This window comes from Coptis chinensis, chromosome 3, assembly GCF_015680905.1.
Source record: "Coptis chinensis isolate HL-2020 chromosome 3, ASM1568090v1, whole genome shotgun sequence".
NCBI lineage: Eukaryota > Viridiplantae > Streptophyta > Magnoliopsida > Ranunculales > Ranunculaceae > Coptis > Coptis chinensis.
In genome coordinates this window covers 9,855,835-9,869,177 of record NC_141458.1, presented here as the reverse complement: position 1 = coordinate 9,869,177, position 13,343 = coordinate 9,855,835, and the positions used below count along the sequence as shown (strand labels likewise).

Genomic DNA, 13,343 nt, shown 5'->3' with positions numbered 1-13,343 from the left:
GAGTTTAGAGCTGATGGCAGACTCGCAGAAGTAGCAACGATACACGATAAACCCCTTGGAGTGATAAATATGATTTACAAAGGGGATATACCACATAAGAAAATCCTTCGAGATAAAATAAGAAAGATTTCAACAGTAAAGGAGGTGCACGAGGTCAATGTCGAACCTGTTCCAGTAAGTCAAACTCTGGTATCGACAAGTATCCCAGGAGCAATTATGTTCGTACCAGATGACCTCTCCAAGATGATGTTACCGCATGATAATGTATTATTAATCACTTTGCGTATTTCTGGATATGATGTGCAAAAGATACTTGTGGATTGTGGTAGTTCCGTGAATATTCTATTCGAAAAGCATTCATAGGCATGGGTCTTGATGAGTCTCATCTAAAGCCACCATAATTTAGCTTGTTCGGTTTTAATGGAAGCTCTACCAAGCTAGTGGGGAAGATAAAGTTGTCGGTTCGAGCAGGACCCCAGACGATCATGATGAAGTTCATGGTCATAAAGCATCACTCTGACCATAATGCAATTCTTGGAAGAAAATGGATACATAATATGCGTGCTGTTCCAAGTACATTTTATCAGGTACTCAGATTTCCCACAGTATATGGCTTGCATGAAATCAGGGGGGGATCAGTCAGAGTCAGAAAAGTGTAATTTTGTCACTGTGAAGGGAATGATGAAGGGGAAAGGCCAAGACACTAAGGGCGTCTTGGACAGTTCTAACTAGCAGTTACAACAAGCTTTACCTGTTGATACCGATATGCTGATACATGAGCAGGTAAAGTTCACACAAGAGTTAAAGAAAAATGAAGAAAATCCTTTGCGAAAGGAAAACAATTGAGGTGGTGGAGAAAGTTAATATTAGTACAAGAGAAAGTGAACGTCATACGTTCATTGGTACAGAAATGCATGCCACAATCAGAAATGAGTTAATGGTCTTTTTGAAAGAGAATCAGGGTGTTTTTGCTTGGTCAATATGGGACCTAATGATAAAAGGTAAAAATGATAGTTTTACCTACGAATAAGTGATGAAACTCAAATGTAAGTAAAACTAAAACTATTTTGTTGCTTATATATCAAAGTTTTCTACTCTCATTATCAATGCAATATGTTTAGAGTAGAGAATTCGTTCCACTCCTAGTGGTTTAGATGTGAAGTTTCCTAGTTCGTGTAAGCTAACAAAGTCGTGAGAGTAATGGAATTGAATTTAACTACGATGGTGAATTAACTAATCAAGATGTGATAAATGAAATGACAGCAATCCAATACTAAATTGACAATATGAGAATGAATTAGGAGAATTTGATTCCACCTTGATTCGACTTAATAAACTAACATAGAATACGTTGTAATCCTAATCTTTATGTTTTCACATAAAGATTGGGTATTTCTAATCCCTAATTATTCATGGTAGAATAACTAGCATATGAAGCAATCAATCTCATTCTCATGATGAACTAATTACTTTCTAGAGTAGAATAGAACATTACAACCAATTCTATGCTAATACAATCAAGTTTCATCAAGGCTTCCTCAAACCCCTCTAATAGAGGTTTAGCCTTGAGTCATTAAACTACTATTAATGGAATAAGAACAATAAAAACAAGACATTATGGAAGAAATGATAATTACTTTATTAATCTAATTGAACAATAGTATAATGATTCGAAATGAATTAAAACTGAATTTAAAACTAAGATTATGAATAACTAATTATCAATTTAAGACAAACTAAATCTATGAATTAAGTATTGAATTAGAAACTAAACTTGAAATATAAACTAAGTATTGATTCTAAAAACTAAATTCTTGTTCTAACCACTAATTTCTTGATAACTAACTAGATAACTTAAGAGCTAAGCCTTAGTCTCTTGATGTAGAAGAGGCTAGATCCACAATTTCATGCATGGGCTGAGGAGCCATGTTTTGGGTCAGAAAATCGAGTCCAAAACCTCATTACTTCAGTCCACAAAGGGGTTTTCAGTTGGAAATGACTTCAATAGCCTTTTTGTCCACTTCTGCTCCTATGATTGGATCAAGGCTTGGACCATTAGAAATCTCTTTCCAAGCCAGTCGTTTTTACATAAGGTAGGTCCAATTCCAAGGTCTGAGTCCAAAGATACAGCCTTCGGAAGTTCTACTGACTTTTGTTTGCTATTTCTGCCCGCGTTGACTTTGACTTTTCAGTTTTGACCGGGATTTAAAAAGGTTTTTCTCTTTGAATTTTGGCCTTTGATCATAGAACTTCTTAGCAACCAACCTTTGTTCTTTTATCTTGCAAAAGGGACACATTTCTGCGCATATTCGACTCCAATGCCTGAAATACATAAGAACACAATAACAGTACTAACTTTTACTTATTAATTATATAATTGGTCAAAAAACAATATTGTTAAGGGGTTAAAACTACAGTTTTAGGCTCTTATCACCTAACCGGTATCGATCCAGCTATTTGTTCACACAAGCTTAATATGGAAGACAATGCAATTCCAGTCCATCAAAAGCATCGAAAGGTCAGACCGATGTACGAGGAAGCAATGCAAGCAGAGATACAAAAGATGTTAAATAATGGCATAATCAGATAAGTGGAGCATTCTGAATGGGTGGCAAACATAGTAGTAGTGCCCAAGAAAGATGGTAGAGTTCGGATTTGTGTCGACTTTACCGTTGTAAATAAGAAGTGTCTTAAAGATCATTATCCGATGCCAAGGATAGATGAGTTGGTTAATCGAACAACTGGTTTCGAATTAATTAGTTTCTGCAATGGGTATTTAGGATATTTTCAGATTCTAATGGCTATTATAGACTAATTAAAAACGACATTCGTCGTTAATGGAGGTATATACTGTTTCATCCGAATGCCATTTGGATTGAAAATTGTTGGAGCCACTTATCAAAGGTTAGTGGAAAAGATGTTCAAGAAGCTCATCAAGCGAATTGTCGATGTCTATATCGACGATATGGTCATAAAGTCTATGAAAGTTGAAGAACATGTGAAGGACCTCGACACTGTATTCAGAATATTGCGAGAGTTTAATATGAAACTTAACCTAGACAAATGTACTTTCGGGGTCAGCTCTGGCAAATTTTTGGGATATATTGTTACAAAGCGAGGCATCGATGCAAATCTTTACCAGATACGAGCACTTCAGCAAATGCCATCACCAACGACTAGAAAGAAGATACAAAGACTGACTGGAAGAATAGTTGTGCTCAACAGATTCATCTCTAGAACTTCAAATCGATGTAAGCCATTTTTTAAGTTGTTTAAAAAGAATATTAAATTTTGTTGGAATGAAGAATTTGAAGAAGCATTTTCTGAGTTAAAGAAGTATCTACAAGAAATGCCGACGCTTACTAAGCCAGATGAGGGAGAAAGTTTGCTTCTCTATTTGCCTGTATCAGAATTTGCTATAAGTTCAGTGTTGGTAAAAGTTGAAAATGGTGTTGAAAGACCCGTGTATTTTCAAAGTAAAACAATGCTCGAGGCAGAAACACGGTATTCGACACTGGAGAAATATGCTTTGTCACTTTTATTCTCATCTCAAAGGCTGAAGCCGTATTTCCAATCACATTCTGTGATTGTGATGACGAATCTCCCGTTAAAACAAACTCTGACAAATACTGCCAAATCAGGAAGAATGTCGAAATGGTTAGTACTAATAAACGAATTTGGTGTCGAGTATCGAAACCGAGTATCAGAGAAAAGTCAGGTTCTGGCTGATTTTCCATGTGAGGATGCTAGTTGGGGCATGGAAAAGGAGGAGTTCTCAACGCTGCAAGAGCCTGATGATATTATCAATTCAGATGATCTATGGGCTAGAACAAATGGTTGGAAATTATTTGTAGATGGATCATCTGGGGGTAAAGGATGTGGTATTGGAGTTGTATTGGTTGCACCCGAAAATCAAAAGCTCAAGACAGCAGTAACATTAGGCTTCCATGCATTAAACAACGAGGCTGAGTACGAAGCTCTAATCGCCGGACTGGAAATGGCCAAATCACTTAAGGTGAAACAATTATCAATTTTCAGTGACTCGATTCTCGTGGTCAGTCAGATTAATGGAGGATATTCGGCAAGATGTGATAACATGGTGGATTACTTGAGTTTTATAAAGACTAAGTTGAAGGACTTCGGAAAAATAAGGCTTCATCAACTCAATAGAAATGAAAACAGGCATGCAGATACCCTAGCTTATGTGGCAGCGATGCTAGAAAATATCGAGGGTCGCACTTTGCACATCGGTGTCCAGGAAAGGCCAAGCATCGATGTCGACAAACTAGAGATTATGGAAATTGATACACTGGGGGCGTCATGGATGGAAGCATATCTATCATACTTATCTGAGGGAAAAGTGCCTGAAGACAAAAATGAGGCCAGAAGAATCAAATCTGGAGCCCAAAGATATGTATTGATTGATAATGAGCTATATCAAAAGGATCCTAGAGGTCCACATCTTAAATGTATATCACCTGAAGAGGCACATTTAATCATTATAGAATTACACGAAGGAGAGTGTGGGAACCATTCAGCTGGAAGGTCATTGGAAAATAAAATCACGAGGCAAGGATATTTTTGGCCTCTAATGCGAAGGGATTGTCTTTGTTATGCTAAAAAAAATGTATACAGTGTTAGATACATGGAAAGTCTATACACGTTCCAGCTGAGGAGTTGCACTGTGTGTCGAACCCTTGGCCTTTTACTTTATAGGGAATGGACATTGTAAGACCTCTAGTACCTAGAAGAGGGAAAAGGCGATTCATGCTCACGATCACAGACTATTTCACCAAATGGGTAAAGGCCATAGCCTTACAGCACATAAAAGAGCAGGAAGTGATAAATTTTCTTTTTGAAAGAGTCATATGTCAGTATGGGTTGCCATATGCCATTATATCATATAACGGGCCACAATTCGAGGGAGGAAAGGTGAAAGCTTTCTTGGAATCATACAAGGTGAAGCACTTCACATCTGCGACATATTATGCTCAGGATAACGGGCAAGCAGAAACAACAAATAAAACCATCATGGATAATATCAAGAAAAAACTGGAAGACAAGAAGGGTCTCTGGGTGGATAAGTTAAATAACATTCTATGGGCTTATAGAACGACACCTCGAACTGCCATAGGTGAATCTCCTTTTACATTAGCTAATGGAATGGAAGCAGTCACTCCATCAGAAATGGTGGTATCGACATCCAAAACCAAAGTCTTAACGACTGGCTGAAACAATGAAGTAATGGCAATAGAAGTCCTCAATCTTGAGGAAACAAGAGACCAAGCAAGATTAAGGCTCGACACATACCATCGGCAGCTTAGAAAAGCTTTCAACAAGAAAGTGAGAGAAATACATTTTCAAGAAGGTGATTTGGTCTTGAAAGTGGTTATGCAAGCAACTAAAGAAAAAGGGGCTGGCAAACTAGCATCAAGTTAGGATGGGCCTTACCTCATTCACAAAGTAGGAATCAATGGAGCTTACTACTTAAAAATGGATGAATGTGTAATATTACCAAAGCCTCAAAATGTAAGCAATTTGAAAGCATTTTATCAATAAAGAATATTCTGAATATCATCATGTATTTTTTCTCACAAGTTATACATTCAATAAAGAGATTGTTATTTCTAAAAGCAATATCTATGCAAATACCACAGATACTTGTATTTCTAGAATTATATTGATAGTAGGAAAATAAAAAACCATGGTGATCTGTAGATCCACATCTCGATACCAGGTCAAACCTATACCCTGGTGATCTGTAGATCCTCATCTCGATACCAAGTCAAACCTAAACCCTGGTGATCTGTAGATCTTCATCTCGATACCAGGTCAATCCTAACCCTGGTAATCTGTAGATCCTCGTCTCGATACCAGGTCAAAATTAAATTCTGGTGATATGTAGATCCTCATCTCGATAGCAAGTCAAAAAATCCAGTTCTTGGCAGAAATGCGAGTTCGGATAAAAAAATCCAGTTCTTGACAGCAATGTCGAGTTCGGGTCAAAACATCCAGTTCTTGGCAGCAATGTCGAGTTTAGGTCAAAAAATCTAGTTCTTGGCAGCAATGTCGAGTTTAGATAAAAAAAATACAGTTCTTGGCAACAATGTCGAGTTCGGATAAAAAAATCCTAGTATTGACAGGAGGATCGATATCAGGTTAAGATCATGATAAAACTCCTGGTAGTGGCAGCGATGTCAATATCAGGTCAAGATCGTTATGGAAATTATTGCATATGTGGTATCGTATGCTCGATACCAGATCGAAAGAAAAGGAGGCAAACGCCTAAGGTATGTCACAATAAAGAATACTTTTCTTTCGTATGTTCCAATTACAATTATATCAAGGGACTAGTATCGAAATTCATTTTTGTTTCCTTTTATTATAATAAAAGCTTGATGGTGAAGCAATAGTAGGCGGATAATAATTCATTAAAATAAGAACAACATATGCCAAACAAGACTTTTACACAGTGCAGGAAAAACTAAAAACATAGAGGAAAATGTTAATCAACATTTTCATCATCATCTCATCTTCATCGTCATCTTCATCATCACCATCTTCCCCATTGTCTTTGTCTACATCATCAGTCAAAAACCCACTGTTATCCTTTTCATAACAGTACGGATCTCGAAGCCATTCATCATCATTATCATCATCATCTTCATCTTCTTCTTCTTCTTCATCTTCTTCTCCTTTTTCTTCTTCTTCATCATCAATGCAATCGGTGGTAGGACAGTCTGACCAATGAGGCCAGTCGGGAAGAATCATTTAAATGGCAAAAATAATAAGGAAGAGGGAAGTGAGAGATATTTTTTTTTAGAGGATGATAAAAGATGTTTTAGAATCATGCAAATAATGGTCTTTTTATAGTAGTAACAATTATAAAAACGAGATAATTTAATGGTGATTAGCAAAAAACCAAGGTAATTTCATGTTTTTTAGCAAGAAAACGAGGGAATTTAATGATAATTATTAGGAAAACAAGGAAAGTTAATGAAAAAGTAATTCTTGGGCACGGGAAAGTTTAAGGTTTAAATGATAATAAAATTTAAATGCATGTTGGTTTTCAGAGCCAGTTGGTTAAATTTATTTATTGCTTTTTTGAATGTTTACATTGAGTAAATGTTACATGGGTCTTTACTAAAGAGGATTCAAGCAAAGGTTACAAGGTTCGAATCCTGGTATCGATACCAGGTCAAACAGAAAATTCTGGTGATCTGTAGATCCTCATCTCGATACCAGGTCAAAAATATTACTAAGTATCTGTAAGACCCCAATTATTTTTTCCATTATTTCGTAACAATATTTAGTATTTTGGAATTTGATATTTATTTCTTGGTCAACGGGCAAGTAAATGTGGGCTTGACTTTTTGATAGAAAATAGAAAAGAGGGAAAACAAGTATTTTGAATTTTGAATTTTGTGTAGAGATTTTTAATAATTGGAAAGTTTTTAAAAGAGATGTTAATATAAGGTATGTAATAAATAGAATATTTTTAATAGAAAATAATATTCTATAATTAGGAATAGAGATAGTTGGTAAAATAGAAAGTTTCTAAAAAAGTTAAACATAATATATGGTAGGTAATATTATTTAGAAAGGTCTCTAGAAAGAAGAAAAATAAAAGGTTTTTCTTAAAACAAAAAAACTAAACAGCCTAAAACAAAGAAGAAGAAGAAGAAGGGGCGGATTCGTGCGTTCTCTAGCTAGTTTGGGATTGGTTTTCTCGCATAATTTTCTATGTACTCTATTTCGGCGATACGAGAGGTGAGTAGTTTAGTTTTTCTATTTCACGTCATTTCAAGTGTATACAGAGATAACTTTACTATCAAAGTTTTTCGCTCAATTTTTGTTCTGTTTTCCTCTATCGTTATTTTTCTCATCTTGTCGAATTGATAAACTGTTAAAGGTTAGTATATATTGTTTCACTGAACTGTGAAACTCAAAGTGAATTGTTGAACCTTATGGGATGTTAATGGAGGCACGTGCCCCAAACATCGTCCTGTCCCAGTATACTATTTTGAACTGCGATACTGTTGTTGTGTTGGTATATTTTTCTTTGAGCCTGTATAATCTTATTGTTTTGGTTGTGTTATGGTTAGTGGTAGTGGGGATGATTGGGTGCTGGAGAGTGGTGCGATTGAAGCTTTGAATAGTTGTTAATGGTGGACGAGATGTCGATCCAATTTGGAGGAAGGGTTGTTGGATTAATGAATTGAGTTTTTGTTTTTATTAAAGGGGTAGGGTCTTGTCCAGGAGTGAAATCGGTGGGATGAGTGGAGGAAGAAAGGTTGGTGGTGGTCGAAATTCGCGCTGGTGAGGGTGAGAGGAATCGAGTTTTTTCATTTATTAAAGTTATAGGGTTTTTCAATAGGAGTCAAACCGCTGGAATGAGAGTGGAGGAGGAGAAGAACTGACGGTGGTTGATCGGTGGAGGTGGTGAGGAAGAAGAAGGAGGAGGTGGCGAACCTGCTTCTATTTTTGGTTGGGCTTGGGCCGGACCACATTAGTTTTCTTTGGGCCGGTTTAGTTTAAGTTCTTTGGGCTGAACCAATTAAAGTTTTGGGCCAATTTAATTTCTTTTTTTTTTAGTTGCTATTGGGCCGAAATCTATTAATTCTTTGGGCCATTTTCAAGTTTGTTTTAGGCCGATCCATATAACTTAAGATAAATCCAATTGAGTCTTTAAATATTTAGACTTTTGGGCTTGGGTTTTGGGCCTTGACCGTGGACTATTGGCTGTTTAATTGCGTTACTTTTTATATATTAAATTTTATGGACTAATCAAATGGTAGCATGTTGTGGAAGCCGATATAAACTGGATTGTCATTATCTAAGAAAGATTTGACGTTGATTTTGTGTAATTTTTGACACGTGACAAGAGTGAAATTTTAAGAGACATGATATTCTTAAAACGCTATAAAAATATTATGCGGTACGTTTGGAGCAATTGTGACATCATGTGGCATGTTGAAATTGTGGTTCTGTTAAATGAGATGATATGTTAGAATGTATATTAAATGCAATATTTTTGGAGAAATAAATGTAAATGCTCCATTATTATATCTGTGAGATGCTACTATGAGGTAGTATAATATTTGTAGATATTTCCCAAGGGATTGTGGCTTAGTGCAATAATTTATTTGGCACGTGAAAGAATGAAAGTTGTTATGAGATGTATTGAGATATTTCTAAATATTGTGGCTTAGTACAATAATGTATTTGGTATGCACGTGATAAAATGAAATGGTTATGAGATATAAATGTAGGATACCTGAATAAATTACGTAACGAAAATCCTAGAACCTAGCTACCACAACTCATGTGATTTGGCCCTTGTGATGGGCGTATGTGATTTGATTGGCCCTTTTGGCGTTTTAGTAAAATTGAATGGCCCTTTCTGACGTAGCCGAATAGTGGCTTGATTATTCCGTTCGCAAAATTAGAACGAGACGCGCGATATTTTATGCCGAATAGTGGCAGTACCCACGTAATGACGTTCGTGTGGGGGTTACCTGGTATGTGATATCCGCTTAGGGTAATTACGTACGGAATGGTTTATTACGTGAGGGGAGGCATGTGGATGTACATGTTTGGCGTTGGGGAGCGATTGTGGTAGCTAGGGAAACTAGGTAAAACATTGAGACGACGTGATTCTAGAGACCCTTAAAGAAACTCTAAACAATAATTGTAATGATATATCAAAGTGTACATTAAATCTATAATAAATGATTTATTGTAATTTATGTTGCATTCACAATGGCTTTGCAGAAAGGTGGGTTGAATTGATTATCTATGTAGGTGTAACCCACTCTGTGATTAGGCTTACACCATCGTAAATATAGAGTAAGTTTTAGTTTTGTTATTTTATTATTGGATGCAGTTGATCTAGTACGGATTGGAAGCTAAGGTGTCTCAGTGGAGGAACTACCTGCCTTAATTAGTATATTTAAGAATGTTGTATTAGTCGTTCGAAGTTAAGGCACCTCGGTGGAAGAACTAACTGCTTTATGGATTGTGTATATATATATGTATAAGTATATTTTGTATTTTAATTAGGGCTACTTATACTATTATTGTTTATAATACTGACCCGATTTGCATGTTTGCTTATCGGGTGTGTTTATAAAATGAACTCCAGTTGATAAGTCTTAACAGGATTAATGTTGAAGAAGGTTGATTGCTGCTTGTGGTTTGTGCTAGCGTCTCATTACAGGATATGTTTTGTTTTCCCTTGAGGTGCAATAGATTTTTAATTGAGACAATGTTTTTGTATTTTCCGTTGTAATTATAATTAAAGAGTTGTTGAAAGGAAATTTATAACTTAATCATATTTGAGAATTTTTGTAATGAAGAAGACTTTTGTTTATTTAAATTTTTTATTGGTTACAAATTATTAGAATAATTAAAAAGATGATGGATTTTTGAAGTTGAGAGTGCATCACACCTCGAAAATCGAAGAATCGGGAACAAATATTATTTTTCCGATTTTGTTGAAATTCGGGGTGTGACAGTATCAATTGATACTGCTTCTAAGTGGAGTGGTATCGAAAGTCAAATTTTTATTTCAAAATATTATTAAGTATCAATTTATACTGCTTCTAAGCGGGGACGTATCGAAAGTAGAATTTTCATTTTAAAATATTATTAAGTATCAATTGATACTGTTTCTAACTGGGGTGGTATCGAAAGTCGAATTTTCATTTCAAAATATTATTAAGTATCATTGATACTGCTTCTAAGTGGGGTGGTATCGAAAGTCGAATTTTCATTTCAAAAATATTACAAAGTATCAATTGATACTGCTTCTAAGTGGAGCGGTATCAAAAGTCGAATTTTCATTTCAAAATATTAGTAAGTATCAATTGATACTGCTTCTAAGTGGGGTGGTATCGAAAGTAGAATTTTCATTCCAAAATATTACTAAGTATCAACTGATACTGCTTCTAAGTGGGGTGGTATCGAAAGTCGAATTTTCATTTCAAAATACTACTAAGTATCAATTGATACTGCTTCTAAGTAGAGTGGTATCGAAAGTCGAATTTTCATTTCAAAATACTACTAAGTATCAATTGATACTGCTTCTAAGTGGGGTGGTATCGAAAGTCAAATTTTCATTTCAAAATACTACTAAGTATCAATTGATACTGCTTCTAAGTGGGGTGGTATCGAAAGTCGAATTTTCATTTCAAAATACTACTAAGTATCAATTGATATTGCTTCTAAGTGGGGTGGTATCAAAAGTCGAATTTTCATTTTAAAATATTACTAAGTATCAATTGATACCGCTTAAGTAAGTGGGTCGAAAATCGAAAGTCGAATTTTCATTTCAAAATATTATTAAGTATCAATTGATACTGCTTTTAAGTGGGGTGGTATCGAAAGTCGAATTTTCATTTCAAAATATTATTAAGTATCAATTGATATTGCTTCTAAGTGGGGTGGTATCGAAAGTCGAGTTTTCATTTCAAAATATTATTAAGTATCAATTGATACTGCTTCTAAGTGTGGTGGTATCGAAAGTCGAATTTTTATTTCAAAATATTATTAAGTATCAATTGATACTGCTTCTAAGTGGGGTTGGATCGAAAGTCGAATTTTTATTTTAAAATATTACTAAATATCGATTGATACTGCTTCTAAGTGGGGTGGTATCGAAAGTCGAATTTTCATTTCAAAATATTACTAAGTATCGATTGATACTGCTTCTCAGTGGGGTGGTATCGAAAGTCGAATTTTCATTATTTCAAAATATTAATAAGTATCGATTGATACTGCTTCTAAGTAGGGTGGTATCGAAAGTCAAATTTTCATTATTTCAAAATATTACTAACTATCGATTGATACTACTTCTAAATGGGGCATTGAAAGTTGTATTTTCATTTCAAAATATTACTAAGTATCGATTGATACTGCTTCTAAGTGGGGTTGTATCGAAAGTCGAATTTTTATTTCAAAATATTACTAAGTATCAATTTATACTACTTTCAAGTGGGGTGGTATCGAAAGTCGAATTTTCATTTCAAAATATTACTATGTATCGATTGATACTGCTTCTAAGAGGGTTGGTATCGAAAGTTGAATTTTCATTTCAAAATATTACTAAGTATCGATTGATACTGCTTCTAAGTGGGGTGGTATCGAAAGTCGAATTTTCATTTCAAAATATTATAAAGTATCGATTGATACTGCTTCTAAGTAGGGTGGTATCAAAAGTTGAATTTTCATTTCAAAATATTATTAGGTATCGATTGATACTGCTTCTAAGTGGGGTGGTATCGAAAGTCGAATTTTCATTTCAAAATATTATTAAGTATCGATTGATACTGTTTCTAAGTGGGGTGGTATCGAAAGTCGAATTTTTATTTCAAAATATTATTAAGTATCGATTGATACTGTTTCTAAGTGGGGGTGGTATCGAAAGTAGAATTTTCATTTCAAAATATTATTAAGTATCGATTGATACTGCTTCTAAGTGGGGTTGTATCGAAAGTAGAATTTTCATTTCAAAATATTATTAAGTATCAATTGATACTGCTTCTAAGTTGGGTATCGAAAGTAGAATTTTCATTTCAAAATATTACTAAGTATCAATTGATACTGCTTCTAAGTGGGGTGGTATCGAAAGTCGAATTTTCATTTCAAAATATTACTAAGTATCAATTGATACTACTTCTAAGTGAGGTGGTATCGAAAGTCGAATTTTCATTTCAAAATATTATTAAGTATCAATTGATACTGCTTCTAAGTGGGGTGGTATCGAAAGTCAAATTTTTATTTCAAAATATTATTAAGTATCAATTGATACTGCTTTTAAGTGGGGTGGTATCAAAATTCAAATTTATGTTTCAAAATATTGCTAAGTATCAATTGATACTGCTTTTAGTTGAAGTGGTATCGAAAGTTGAATTTTATATGCCAAAGATAAATGTTACTAACAGATATTTTATGAATATAACAAACTGAAAGGAGCAAAAGAGATCTATTTCATATGTAAATAGACAAAGTCATGGTATCAATATTACAATCTAGAACAATCAGAGAAACAAGACTAGAGATGGGATAAGTTTTTGTTTTGATTTGTATCACTGCATCTGGCGTCAAGAAGCGTATTGAGATCGGCGCGCATATCGCTTCCCTCCAAACAGCTGGGTTTAACGGTAAAGGTGTCAGGATTGAACGGTGGGGTAGTCGTGACATCGGTGAGATTGGTCTCGGTTTCGATAGCCTCAGTGACGGGGTAGCAGATTCAACAACTCCTCTATCGGCATTAGGGTCAGCAGTGTCGGACGGCATATCACGCTCATTTTCAGATTCAAGATTATATTGACTAATAATAG

General features: G+C 34.9%; 1 protein-coding gene across 1 annotated transcript; it reads left to right on the top strand.

The window, feature by feature from the left end:
• Window positions 1-3,349: 3,349 nt before the first annotated feature.
• LOC147507823 (uncharacterized) lies at window positions 3,350-5,232 on the top strand. Its single transcript, XM_086596467.1, has 2 exons — window positions 3,350-4,486; window positions 4,717-5,232. Exons 1-2 carry the CDS (start codon window positions 3,350-3,352, stop codon window positions 5,230-5,232), a joined length of 1,653 nt encoding a protein of 550 aa, XP_086452593.1.
• Window positions 5,233-13,343: the final 8,111 nt, after the last annotated feature.